Source organism: Oncorhynchus mykiss, chromosome 10 (assembly GCF_057628025.1).
Source record: "Oncorhynchus mykiss isolate SJ-2025 chromosome 10, ASM5762802v1, whole genome shotgun sequence".
Taxonomy (NCBI): Eukaryota; Metazoa; Chordata; class Actinopteri; order Salmoniformes; family Salmonidae; genus Oncorhynchus; species Oncorhynchus mykiss.
Window position 1 is genome coordinate 82,537 of NC_143031.1, and position 14,054 is coordinate 96,590.

Consider the following 14,054-nt stretch of genomic DNA (forward strand, 5'->3'; position numbering starts at 1 on the left):
CTACACTCCTGTTTTAAAGAGAAGCAATGTTCTTAATATTAGGAAAGTTGATAAATAAATATAGTAGTCCTAGCCTATAGAAAGCTGATGGGATTCTCTTTTTAATAGAGGCCATCAAAACTGTTTTCTCACATAATTGCATAGCCTACAGAAATGTTCATGCTCTCATGAAGTGTTTGATTTGTTTTTCCAAAACATTTGCATTGATGTCAGAGGGACAACAGAGTGCTGAGTACCAGGCAGTTAGCAAGTTTGGTAGGCTACTAATGACCATCAGCGGTGTAAGAATATGTCAAAGATAAATACACAACGCAGAGACAGAGGACGAGAGGTCAAAAGGACCAGAAGTCAATAGAGTAATAACGATTAAGGGAAATAGTTTTTTCTTTAATAGGGAATTATTGATCAACGGTTCAGAGACATGGGAGGAACATGTCTTCTGAAATAGGATACTTGTTATTTGGCCATTGGCTAGTTTTATTGCAAGGAATTATAATTGGTCAACCATAGGCTTGGGCTGGGTTATAAAACTACATGCTGTCCCTTGTTCTGGGGAGAGAACCGCTGGAGAGAATCACTGATGACAGGGGAGAATGACCATCTATGTTTTATCCTCTTTGAAAAAAACTATTTTCCTCCCCCTCATTTGCTTTGGGGTTTGTTTTATTGAAGAGTAACATCAACTGCTAACAGCAGCATCAGATCTTGGAGAAGCCTAGTTACCGTGACTAAATGGTTATGTGGAATTTGACTGCAGTCATGACTCATGACCGCCGATGTGGCGGTAATACAGTGACCGTAACAGCCCTAGATGAGACTCCAAATAATATTGGAGATATGGCTAAAGAGTAGCATCCCGACAATCAAGGTAAGAATAGACATAGCAGTAATGTGCCCCTTATGCTATTATATGTAGTTTAAGAGCGTTGTATTGATTAGCTAATGTAGCTAACTAGCCAAGTACGGTGGAGAGGTTGGTTAGATTTAACAAAATTAACGTTTGTAGCCGATCTGAGCTCATGCCTATTAGATAGTTTATCTGCCTAGAATTTAATTGTGACTATAGCTGAGATAATTGAACCAAATGAGTAATTTGAGGGTCCGTGTTGTCAAGGTACAACGAGTTAGCTAGCCAACTAGCATACTGTGCCATAAGTGGGCTGTTGGACGAGACATGAACCCGGGAGTCTGGCTAGAAAGCAATTTACGTTACAACGTCAACTAAAGAAACATACAATTTCAAAAAATGTAGGCTATCTGGCTTGAATAACATTTTGAATATGGCTTAGATCTGTTTGAGCACAAAAATATATTGAGTGTCAATGTGGTCGGGATCGAACGTTAGCTAGCTAAAAACGTGTGTAGGTAGCTCAGCTACTGTTGCTAAGATACGGAAGTTCTGTGTCAACGCTGGGTACATAGAGCAGATCTCACTTTGAATTAGACCGTATGATCTGAAATCATAATTCTATCTTTTTCTGTTTCTCCTTCAACAAAAATGTAATATTAGCCAGTTAAACCCCCCTAATGTAATTTATTAATTTAGTTAGCTTACCTTCAAGATATTTTCTGTTTTTTAATGACATCAACACATTTTTCAGACATTCAAACAGAAGGCACTTCTGAGATGTAACCTTTCTCGGTCATACGAGAAATTGACAATTTAGTGGATTTTCTTAAATGTCTGTTGAGAGAATCCCTACGGGATAATGCTACATTTCGATAAATCCCTCCAGCAAGAAAACTAGCGAGCAGATTGTGGAAGCCATCTGCTGACCATTTAGGGAATTGAGTTCTCAACCGGTGTCGCAAAAACTCACTTTAAAATACATTGTTAGCTCAAAACCTAATATAGACGTGATTATCGTTGCATCTATATTTGGGGTATAATGTGTATATTTATGTTGCATTACACAGAGCACATTTGGAAAAGACACCAAGGTCTCAATACGTATTCCCTGGTAAAATAAAGGTAAAACATCTCTCTGGGACCTTCCATCTGATAGTTAGTCACTCCTGGGTAGTATACCACTGTTAGTCTACTGGTTGGGATGCCAGTGAGATATTCAACCTGGACATGTTCTCCTGGACCTGATCTCTCTGGGACCTCCCATCTGATCCTGTTAGAGACTCCTGGACCTGATCTCCCATCTGATCCTGTTAGACTCCTGGACCTGATCTCCCATCTGATCCTGTTAGACTCCTGGACCTGATCTCCCATCTGATCCTGTTAGAGACTCCTGGACCTGATCTCTCTGGGACCTCGCATCTGATCCTGTTAGAGACTCCTGGACCTGATCTCTCTGGGACCTCCCATCTGATCCTGTTTGAGACTCCTAGACCTGACCTCCCATCTGATCATGTTAGAGACCACTGGACCTGATCTCCCATCTGATCCTGTTAGAGACTCCCTGGACCTGACTTCTCTGGGACCTCCCATCTGATCCTGTTAGAGACTCCTAGACCTGATCTCTCATCGGATCCTGTTAGAGACTCCTAGACCTGATCTCTCTGGGAGTTCCCATCTGATCCTGTTAGAAACTCCTGGACCTGATCTCTCTGGGACCTCTCATCTGATCCTGTTAGAGACTCCTAGACCTGATCTCTCTGGGAGTTCCCATCTGATCCTGTTAGAAACTCCTGGACCTGATCTCTCTGGGACCTCCCATCTGATCCTGTTAGAGACTCCTAGACCTGATCTCTCGTCTGATCCTGTTAGAGACTCCTGGACCTGATCTCTCTGGGACCTCCCATCTGATCCTGTAAGACTCCTGTTTATTTTGTTGCAATGGCAGATTTCATGTTAATCCCATGTTGATTTGAGTAATAATTTTAAATATTTTCTCCGCACAATTTTCTAAGCAGGTTCAGAGTAAATGACATCAGTAGTCACAGACAGAGCCATCAATAACACGGATGCGGGATCAGGAATAGAGGCTAGCGCCCGCTGGTCCGGTTTAATGATAAACACACAGCACAAATAACAATAATGCGCTAGTACTGTAATCATATAACTAATAACAGTTCTGTAATCAACTTCTACACCAAAAGTATTGTAATATAACAGTACTGTAATTCTATAATAGCAGTAGTACTAATTAATAAGAACAGTATTAGCGGTAGAAGGCCATCTGCTTTAACATCATTAATAATTGATTTATTACTTTGTAAGCTGAATAAAATTTAAAAAAACTGGGAAAGGTGACAGTTTACCGTTCCACAGTCGACACTTCTACACCTGAATCCAGAAACAGGTAATCTCTCTGTCCTGCTCTCCTGAACCAGTCCCATTCTGTTCCCCCTCTTCCTTCATGAATTATGCACTCGTTCATTACAATGGACTGTAGTGAGGAATATGGTGGAAACTCCCCCTCTTGTCCATCATGCAAATCCTGCTCCTAAATCCATGAAGGGGAATGAGGAGAGAAACAAGAGTTGGGCTACAGTGTGGGGTTAGAGGTCAATCTGAGTGGGAGACCTTCAGCTCCTCACAACTCCTCAGAACGTCCTCCAGAAATGCAACCACCACCAACGCACTCCTCTCCTCTTCTCCTCCATCCCTCCCTTCATCACCATCTTCCTCCCCATCTACACAAAGACTCCTCAGTCTCTCCAGCGTCTCTCCCAGAGTCCTCACTCTCTCCTCCCCCTTTCGCTCTCTCTCCCCCTCCGTTTCTCCTCTCCCTCCTTCCGTCTCTCCCACTCCCTCCGTCCCTCCTCCTCCTCCTCTTCTCCCTCCGTCCATCCCCCCCTCCCCTCTCAGGTATTTTACCAGGTGTTCCTTGAAGCCCCTCCCCTCCTCCATGACGAGCGACATCCCCAGGGCGGGCATGTCCTGTGATTGGCTGAGTCGTAGCAGGTGTGTGAGGGTGTGCGTGAGTGTGTGTCGGAGAGAGGAACAGTAGCGGTACTCCAGGAAGTCCTGAGTCTCCTCGCTGTGTTCCAATGCCGCAGCCAGTGAGCGCCAAACATGCCCGAACCGCTCCGCATCACCGTAGCAATGACGGCAGGCGGGGACGGAGAGGGCAGCGGCAGACTTGATGCGCACCTTGAAGTTCTGACAGGAAGTGACAACACAGCAGAGGGCGGAAAACGCATCGCCGGACCAGGAAGCAGAATCTGGAGAGAAAGAAAAAGGGAGTGAGAGAGATCGAGAGAGAGAGAGAGCAAGGGAGTGAGAGAGATCGAGAGAGAGAGAGCAAGGGAGTGAGAGAGATCGAGAGAGCAAGGGAGTGAGAGAGATCGAGAGAGAGAGCAAGGGAGTGAGAGAGATCGAGAGAGAGAGCAAGGGAGTGAGAGAGATCGAGAGAGAGAGCAAGGGAGTGAGAGAGATCGAGAGAGAGAGCAAGGGAGTGAGAGATCGAGAGAGATCGAGAGAGAGATCGAGAGAGAGATCGAGAGAGAGATTGAGAGAGATCGAGAGAGCGATTGAGAGAGAGTGAATGAGTGAAGGTTTTGAGGCCAACAGAAAGTCTGTGTTTACTAGGGTCAGAGCAGTGTGTACCGAGTGGCAGGGCAGGGTTCCTGAAGGCGTTGCCCAGGGCGTAGCAGGCATTCCAGCGGACCTTCATCGTGGCTTCTGATTGGACTGTGGTGACCAGTGCGCTGACCGCCTCCTCCAGGGGGCGCTGGAACCCTGGCCGGGTCAGCTGACTGACAGACAGGAAGTGGAGCAGGTTCCCCAACGCACGCACCGCATTACTCTTAACCTGGAGGAGAGGGAGGGGAAAGAGAGAGAATACAGAGAAAGAGAGAAGGTCATGAGCAGATGAGCTCATGTTTTTACACAAAGATAGATTTAGAGTCGGATAAACTATGTCACCAGGACATATACAGGATACTACCCTCCACAACATAACCTTCACTCCAAATCAAAACTCCAAACCTAAAACCTGACATTTTCTGGAAGGATTCCTACTACCAAATATTCTTATTCCCAAGAACTATACAGCAAATGCTCTGGCAAACCAAAGACCAGCAAAATAAGCACAACAGAAACCTGAGTGAGTAATGTTTAGTCTGAAGGTACGTTAAAAGCCAAGAAGAAAAATAAATTACAATATTCTATTTTACTTTACAAGGACTGAGTTAAGTTTAGGCTACAAAGCTTGCTAAGACAGAACAGATATGTCTCAAACTTCAATTACACTGACGTGTGAAGTGAGAGGTGTCAAAGCTCCCATCACAGAGTACTACTCTCTCATTGAAATGAAGGATACATTCACCCAGCTGGAGGTAAGGCAGGTGGAGCTGGAATAGCAGATGAACACACTCCAGTCAACACAAAAAAATAGTCCAGCTCAACAACACCCCCTCAACCAGACCCAGAGAGCTGCAGGTGAAGATATCTGCACTCTGGAATGTGGTGAGACATGTGGTGCCTTTAAACTGTTTAACCTGGGTCAAACGTTTCCGGTAGCCTTCCACAACCTTCCCACAATAAATTGGGTGAATGTTGGCCCATTCCTCCTGACAGAGCTGGCGTAACTGAGTCAGGTTTGAAGGCCTCTTTGCTCGCACATGCTTTTTCAGTTCTTCCCACACATTTTCTATAGGATTGAGGTCAGGGTTTTGTGATGGCCACTACAATACCTTGACTTCGTTGTCCTTAAGCCATTTTGCCACAACTTTGGAAGTATGCTTGGGTTCATTGTCCATTTGGAAGACCCATTTGCGGCCAAGCTTTAACTTCCTGACTGATGTCTTGAGACGTTGCTTCAATATATCCACAGAATTGTCCTCCCTCATGATGCCATCTATTTTGTGAAGTGCACCAGTCCCTCCTGCAGCAAAGCACCCCCACAACATGATGCTGCCACCCCCATGTTTCACGGTTGGGATGGTGTTCATCGGCTTGCAAGCGTCCCCATTTTTCCTCCAAACAAAACAATGGTCATTATGGCCAAACAGATCTATTTTTGTTTCATCAGGATAGAGGATTATGTTGATATAGGACTCGTTTCACTGTGGATGTAGATAATTTGTACCTGTTTTCTCCAGCATCTTCACAAGGTCCTTTGCTGTTGTTCTGGGATTGATTTGCACTTTTCGCACAAAAGTATGTTCATCTCTAGGAGACAGAATGAGTCTCCTTCCTGAGCGGTATGATGGCTGCGTGGTCCCATGGTGTTTATACTTGCGTACTATTGTTTGTACAGATGAATGCGGTACCTTCAGGCATTTGGAAATTGCTCCCAAGGATGAATCAGACTTGTTGAGGTATACAATTATTTTCTGAGGACTTGGCTGATTTCTTTTGATTTTCCCATGATGTCAAGCAAAGAGGCACTGAGTTTGAAGGAAGGCCTTGAAATACATCCACATGTACACCTCCAATCAAATTATGTCAATTAGCCTATCAGAAGCTTCTAAAGCCATGACATAATTGTCTGGAATTTTCCATGCTGTTTAAAGGCCCAGTCAACTTAGTGTATGTAAACTTCTGACCCACTGGAATTGTGCTACAGTGAAATAATCTGTAAACAATTGTTGGAAAAATTACTTGTGTCATGCACCAAGTAGATGTCCTAACCGACTTGCCAAAACTACAGTTTGTTAACAAGACATTTGTGGAGTGGTTGAAAAACGAGTTTTAATGACTCCAACCTAAGTGTATGTAAACTTCCGACTTCAACTGTAAATAGTGAATAAGAGGGGAAGTATAGAGCCCTGGGGCACACCATTACAGACAGACAATTTAATAGACATGAGCCCATCAAACAGAGTGCACTGAATTATATCAGATAGATCGTTAGCAAACCATGCAACTGCATGCTCCGAAAGACCTACACTCGACAATCTCTGCCTTAGTATAGCATGATCAACTGTATCAAAAGCCTTAGAGAGATCAGTAAAAAGTGAGACAGTGGTTTTTTGTCAAGGGCTTCAATAATATCATTTAAAACCTTCATGGCTGCTGTAATTGTGCTCTGCTTCTTCCTGAAGCACGATTGGTATATTGATGAAATAGAGTTAGTATATAAAAACTCTTTTAGCTGTTCACTTACAAGGGTTTCAAGTATTTTCACCAGGGGTGAAAGCTTTGAGATTGGCCTATAATCATTTAAAAGAGTTGAATCTCCCCCTTTTAAAAAGTGGTAGGACAAATGCTGATTTCCAGATCTTTGGAATTTCATTACATTCCAGGGTTAGATTGAACAGATATGTAAGTGGTTCAGCTATGAAATCAGCTACCAGATTTAAAAAGCAGGGATCAAAAAGATCAGGACCTGCAGGCTTTCTCTGATCTAAGGATTTCAGGGCTTTATGTACCACCTGTACTGAGAATGGCAAAAAGCTAAAAGTTTGACCAGCTCTCACTGGTTCATCCACACAGGGTTGTACAGAGACAGAGGGCACTGAATCAAACAGCCTACCAGATGATTCAAAGTGCTCATTGAAACAATTTAGCATTTCAGTTTTGTCATATATAGCAACAGAGTCCTTCAATACACATGACAGTAATTCATTAACATTACTGTTACCAGACATCGACTTAATCGCCTTCCAAAATTTTCTAGATTGATGATGAAATTTTAGAATAAGGCTGTAACGTAACAAAATGTGGTTTAAGAGGTCTGGATACTTTCTGAATAATCTGGTGTGTGTTCTCACCCTGTCCTTGTCAAAAGCAGCCGTGGTGGCTGACTGAAGCATCTGGAGCACCAGCATATCAGACAACTCCTCCTGGAAAACCTCCCCAACACATCCCCTGAGAGGAGGAGAGGGGAGGGAGGAGAGGGAGAGAGAGCAGGGGGAAGAGGAGAGAGCGAGGGGTAGAGAGGAGAGGGGTGGGAGGAGAGGGAGAGAGCGAGGGGTAGAGAGTAGACAGCGAGGGGTAGAGCGGAGAGAGCGAGGGGTAGAGAGGAGAGAGCGAGGGGTAGAGAGGAGAGAGCGAGGGGTAGAGAGGAGAGAGCGAGGGGTAGAGCGAGGGGTAGAGCGGAGACAGCGAGGGGTAGAGAGGAGACAGCGAGGGGTAGAGAGGAGAGAGCGAGGGGTAGAGAGGAGAGAGCGAGGGGTAGAGAGGAGACAGCGAGGGGTAGAGAGGAGACAGCGAGGGGTAGAGCGGAGACAGCGAGGGGTAGAGCGGAGACAGCGAGGGGTAGAGCGGAGACAGCGAGGGGTAGAGCGGAGACAGCGAGGGGTAGAGCGGAGAGAGCGAGGGGTAGAGAGGAGACAGCGAGGGGTAGAGCGGAGACAGCGAGGGGTAGAGCGGAGACAGCGAGGGGTAGAGCGGAGACAGCGAGGGGTAGAGCGGAGAGAGCGAGGGGTAGAGAGGAGAGAGCGAGGGTAGAGAGGAGAGAGCGAGGGTAGAGAGGAGAGAGCGAGGGTAGAGAGGAGAGAGCGAGGGGTAGAGAGGAGAGAGCGAGGGGTAGAGAGGAGAGAGCGAGGGGTAGAGAGGAGAGAGCGAGGGGTAGAGAGGAGAGAGCGAGGGGTAGAGAGGAGAGAGCGAGGGGTAGAGAGGAGAGAGCGAGGGGTAGAGAGGAGACAGCGAGGGGTAGAGAGGAGACAGCGAGGGGTAGAGAGGAGACAGCGAGGGGTAGAGAGGAGACAGCGAGGGGTAGAGAGGAGACAGCGAGGGGTAGAGAGGAGACAGCGAGGGGTAGAGCGGAGACAGCGACGGGTAGAGAGGAGACAGCGAGGGGTAGAGAGGAGACAGCGAGGGGTAGAGAGGAGACAGCGAGGGGTAGAGAGGAGACAGCGAGGGGTAGAGAGGAGAGAGCGAGGGGTAGAGAGGAGAGAGCGAGGGGTAGAGAGGAGAGAGCGAGGGGTAGAGAGGAGACAGCGAGGGGTAGAGAGGAGACAGCGATGGGTAGAGAGGAGAGAGAGACAGGAGTGAGAGGGGACAGGGACAAGGGAAAGAGCGAAATAAAATTAAGACAGGAAAGCTGATGGGTTGTCTACATTGACAGTTTGTGTGTGTGCGCGCGGTCTCTCACATGTTGACGATGAGTGTGTCGGTGAGGTTGCCTAGCGACCAGGCGGCCTTGGAGCGGACATTGGGTGAGCGGTCGTCCAGGGCTGTCAGGATGGCGTTGGCCGTGTCTGCTACAAACATCACATCCTGTAGATACATGTCGTCACTTCCTGCACAGCAGAGATCCTTCCTCTACCCTGGCAGACTCATCATCACCCTGACTAGCTGGGTATTATAAACAGACATCATCATCACCACCCTGACTAACTGGGTGTTATAAACAGACATCATCATCATCACCCTGACTTACTGGGTGTTATAAACAGACTCATCATCACCCTGACTAGCTGGGTGTTATAAACAGACATCATCACCACCCTGACTAGCTGGGTGTTATAAACAGACATCATCATCACCCTGACTAGCTGGGTGTTATAAACAGACTCATCACCCTGACTAGCTGGGTGTTATAAACAGACATCATCACCACCCTGACTAACTGGGTGTTATAAACAGACATCATCATCATCACCCTGACTTACTGGGTGTTATAAACAGACTCATCATCACCCTGACTAGCTGGGTGTTATAAACAGACATCATCACGCTGAACCTGCTGGGTGTTATAAACAGACATCATCATCATCACCCTGACTAACTGGGTGTTATAAACAGACTCATCACCCTGACTAGCTGGGTGTTATAAACAGACATCATCACCACCCTGACTAGCTGGGTATTATAAACAGACTCATCATCATCACCCTGACTAGCTGGGTGTTATAAACAGATATCCTCACCACCCTGACTAGCTGGGTATTATAAACAGACATCATCACCACCCTGACTAGCTGAATCCGCTGGGTGTTATAAACAGACTCATCATCACCACCCTGACTAGCTGGGTGTTATAAACAGATATCCTCACCACCCTGACTAGCTGGGTATTATAAACAGACATCATCACCACCCTGACTAGCTGGGTATTATAAACAGACATCATCACCACCCTGACTAGCTGGGTATTATAAACAGACATCATCACCACCCTGACTAGCTGGGTATTATAAACAGACTTCATCATCATCACCCTGACTAACTGGGTGTTATAAACAGACATCACCACCCTGACTAGCTGAACCCGCTGGGTGTTATAAACAGACTTCATCATCATCACCCTGACTAACTGGGTGTTATAAACAGACATTATCATCATCACCCTGACTAGCTGGGTGTTATAAACAGACATCATCACCACCCTGACTAGCTGGGTGTTATAAACAGACATCATCACCACCATGACTAGCTGAACCTGCTGGGTGTTATAAACAGACTCATCATCATCACCATGACTAGCTGGGTGTTATAAACATACATCATCATCACCCTGACTAGCTGGGTGTTATAAACAGACATCATCATCACCCTGACTAGCTGGGTGTTATAAACAGACATCAACACCACCCTGACTAGTTGAACCTGCTGGGTATTATAAACAGACATCACCCTGACTAAAATTATTGTTAGAGCGTTTCCAAGACAGATTAAGTCTAATCCTGTTCCATCAAGCCTACCTACCTCATTGTTCCAACGCACAGGAGAATCCACCCAAACACAATGTTTAAAATCATTTCTGACAATCCTCAAACTTTTGATTATCACTTTTAAATGTCCCTGTGGGATGTGGCCTGTCTGGTCTAGTGGGATGTGGCCTGTCTGGTCTAGTGGGATGTGGCCTGTCTGGTCTAGTGGGATGTGGCCTGTCTGGTCTAGTGGGATGTGGCCTGTCTGGTCTAGTGGGATGTGGCCTGTCTGGTCCAGTGGGATGTGGCCTGTCTGGTCCAGTGGGATGTGGCCTGTCTGGTCCAGTGGGATGTGGCCTGTCTGGTCCAGTGGGATGTGGCCTGTCTGGTCCAGTGGGATGTGGCCTGTCTGGTCCAGTGGGATGTGGCCTGTCTGGTCCAGTGGGATGTGGCCTGTCTGGTCTAGTGGGATATGGCCTGTCTGGTCTAGTGGGATGTGGCCTGTCTGGTCCAGTGGTGAGACCAGTCTACAGTGACACCACAGCTCTGATTCCAGTGTGTATGTACCTCTCGTAGACAGGGGAACAGAATGTAGACTCCCAGAGCTCTGACTGCAGCAGCCTTCACCAGAGAGTTATCACTGTAGGTCAGCCCCAACAATACTGTTACACACAGAACCTGGCTCTTCTCCTAAACAGACAGACAGACACAGAGAGAGAGAGAGAGAGAGAGAGAGAGAGAGAGAGCGAGACAGAGAGCGAGCGAGACAGAGAGAGCGAGCGAGACAGAAAGAGACAGAGACAGTGAGAGAGAGGCAATGAAAATACCAAAAATATCATAAAATGTTTAGCTACACCTGAATTCAAGTCCAAATTCAAATCTGCAATTTAAAGCACTTAAAACCCAAGAGCTGAGCCCCAAAATGACGGTAGTGATGATGATGATGATGATGGTGGTAGTGATGATGATGATGATGATGGTGGTAGTGATGATGATGATGATGGTGGTAGTGATGATGATGATGATGATGGTAGTGATAGTAATTATGGTGACGGTAGTGATAGTAATGATGGTGACGGTAGTGATAGTAATGATGGTAGTGGTAGAAATGATGATGGTAGTGGTAGTGATGGTAGGGGTAGTGATGATGGTAGTGGTAGTAATGATGATGGTAGTGGTAGTAATGGTGGTGACGGTAGTGATAGTAATGATGGTGACGGTGGTAGTGATGATGATGATGATGATGATGATGATGGTAGTGATAGTAATTATAGTGACGGTAGTGATAGTAATGATGGTGACGGTAGTGATAGTAATGATGGTGACGGTAGAAATGATGATGGTAGTGGTAGTGATGGTAGTGGTAATGATGGTGGTAGTGGTAGTGATGGTGACGGTAGTGATAGTAATGATGATGATGGTAATGATAGTAATGATGACGGTAGTGATAGTACTGATGGTAGTGATAGTAATGATGATGACAGCAGTGGTAGTAATGATGATGACGGTAGTGGTAGTAATGATGATGATGGTAATGATAGTAATGATGATGATGGTAGTAATGATGATGGAAGTGGTAGTGATGACGGTGACGGTAGCGATAGTAACGATGACGGTAATGATAGTAATGATGATGATGGTAATGATAGTAATGATGACGGTAGTGATAGTACTGATGATGATGGTAGTAATGATGATGGTAGTGGTAGTAATGATGATGGTAGTGGTAGTAATGATGATGATGATGGTAGTGATGGTAATGATGATGACGGTAATGATAGTAGTAATGATGATGACGGTAGTATTAGTAGTAATGATGATGACGGTAGTGGTAGTAATGATGGTGACGGTAGTGATAGTAATGATGGTGACGGTAGTGGTAGCAATGATGATGATGGTAGAGATAGTAATGATGATGATGGTAGTAATGATGATGACCGTTGTGATAGTAATGATGATCGTTGTGATAGTAATGATGATCGTTGTGATAGTAATGATGATCGTTGTGATAGTAATGATGATCGTTGTGATAGTAATGATGATGACGGTAGTAATGATGATGATGGTAGTGATAGTAATGATGGTGACGGTAGTGATAGTAATGATGATGGTAGTGATAGTAATGATGGTGACGGTAGTGATAGTAATGATGGTGACGTTATTGATAGTAATGATGGTGACGTTATTGATAGTAATGATGACGGTAGTGATAGTAATGATGGTGACGTTATTGATAGTAATGATGATGGTGATGGTAGTGATAGTAATGATGATGATGATGATGATGGTAGTAATGATGATGACGGTAGTGATAGTAATGATGATGATGGTAGTAATGATGATGGTAGTGGTAGTAATGATGGTGACGGTAGTGGTAGTAATGGTGGTGACGTTATTGATAGTAATGATGATGGTAGTGGTAGGGATAGTAATGATGGTGACGGTAGTAATGATGATGATGGTAGTGGTAGTGATGATGATGACGGTAATGATAGTAATGATGGTGACGGTAGTGATAGTAATGATGGTAGTGATAGTAATGATGATGGTAGTAATGATGATGACGGTAGTGATAGTAATGATGGTAGTGGTAGTAATGATGACGGTATTGATAATAATGATGATGGTAGTGGTAGGGATAGTAATGATGGTGACGGTAGGGATAGTAATGATGATGACGGTAGTAATGATGATGATGGTAGTGGTAGTAATGATGACAGTATTGATAGTAATGGTAGTGGTAGTAATGATGATGACGGTAGTAATGATGATGATGGTAGTGGTAGTAATGATGACAGTATTGATAGTAATGGTAGTGGTAGTAATGATGGTGATGGTAGTGATAGTAATGATGGTAGTAATGATGATGACGGTAGTGATAGTAATGATGGCAGTGGTAGTAATGATGACGGTATTGATAATAATGATGATGGTAGTGGTAGTAATGATGGTGACGGTAATGATAGTATTGATGATGATGAAGGTAGTGATAGTATGATGGTGATGGTAGTAATGATGATGACGGTATTGATAGTAATGATGATGATAGTAATGATGATGGTAGTGGTAGTAATGATGGTGATGGTAGTGATAGTAATGATGATGATGGTAGTGATTGTAATGATGATGACGGTAGTGATAGTAATGATGATGATGGTATTGATAGCAATGATGGTAGTGGTAGTAATGATGGTGATGGTAGTGATAGTAATGATGATGACGGTAGTGATAGTAATGATGATGACGGTAGTAATGATGACGGTAGTGATAGTAATGATGGTGACGGTAGTGATAGTAATGATGAGGACGGTAGTGATAGTAGTAATGATGATGACGGTAGTGATAGTAGTAATGATGATGACGGTAGTGATAGTAATGATGGTAGTGGTAGTAATGATGACGGTATTGATAATAATGATGATGGTTGTGGTAGTAATGATGGTGACGTTATTGATAGTAATGATGATGGTAGTGGTAGGGATAGTAATGATGGTGACGGTAGTAATGATGATGATGGTAGTGGTAGTAATGATGACAGTATTGATAGTAATGGTAGTGGTAGTAATGATGGTGATGGTAGTGATAGTAATGATGATGACGGTAGTGATAGTAAT

The 14,054-nt window shown here is 44.8% G+C and overlaps 1 protein-coding gene across 6 annotated transcripts in view; it reads right to left on the reverse strand.

Moving 5' to 3' along the window:
* Window positions 1-2,924: 2,924 nt before the first annotated feature.
* heatr6 (HEAT repeat containing 6) overlaps window positions 2,925-14,054 on the reverse strand; it is a 47,767-nt gene continuing 36,637 nt past the window's right edge. For 5 of the 6 annotated variants that reach the window (XR_016484069.1, XM_036989425.2, XM_036989426.2 and 2 more), the window contains 5 exons: window positions 11,008-11,130; window positions 8,940-9,064; window positions 7,615-7,711; window positions 4,505-4,709; window positions 2,925-4,119 (listed from right to left, as the gene is read on the reverse strand). Coding sequence is in view for 4 of the 6 variants with exons in the window: in XM_036989425.2 (XP_036845320.2) it covers window positions 3,461-4,119; window positions 4,505-4,709; window positions 7,615-7,711; window positions 8,940-9,064; window positions 11,008-11,130 (1,209 nt within the window). In the remaining 2 variants the exon portion in view is untranslated. Of the gene's footprint in view, window positions 4,120-4,504; window positions 4,710-7,614; window positions 7,712-8,939; window positions 9,143-11,007; window positions 11,131-14,054 lie in introns of all 6 variants that reach the window. The other variant, XR_016484068.1, reaches the window with a different exon arrangement.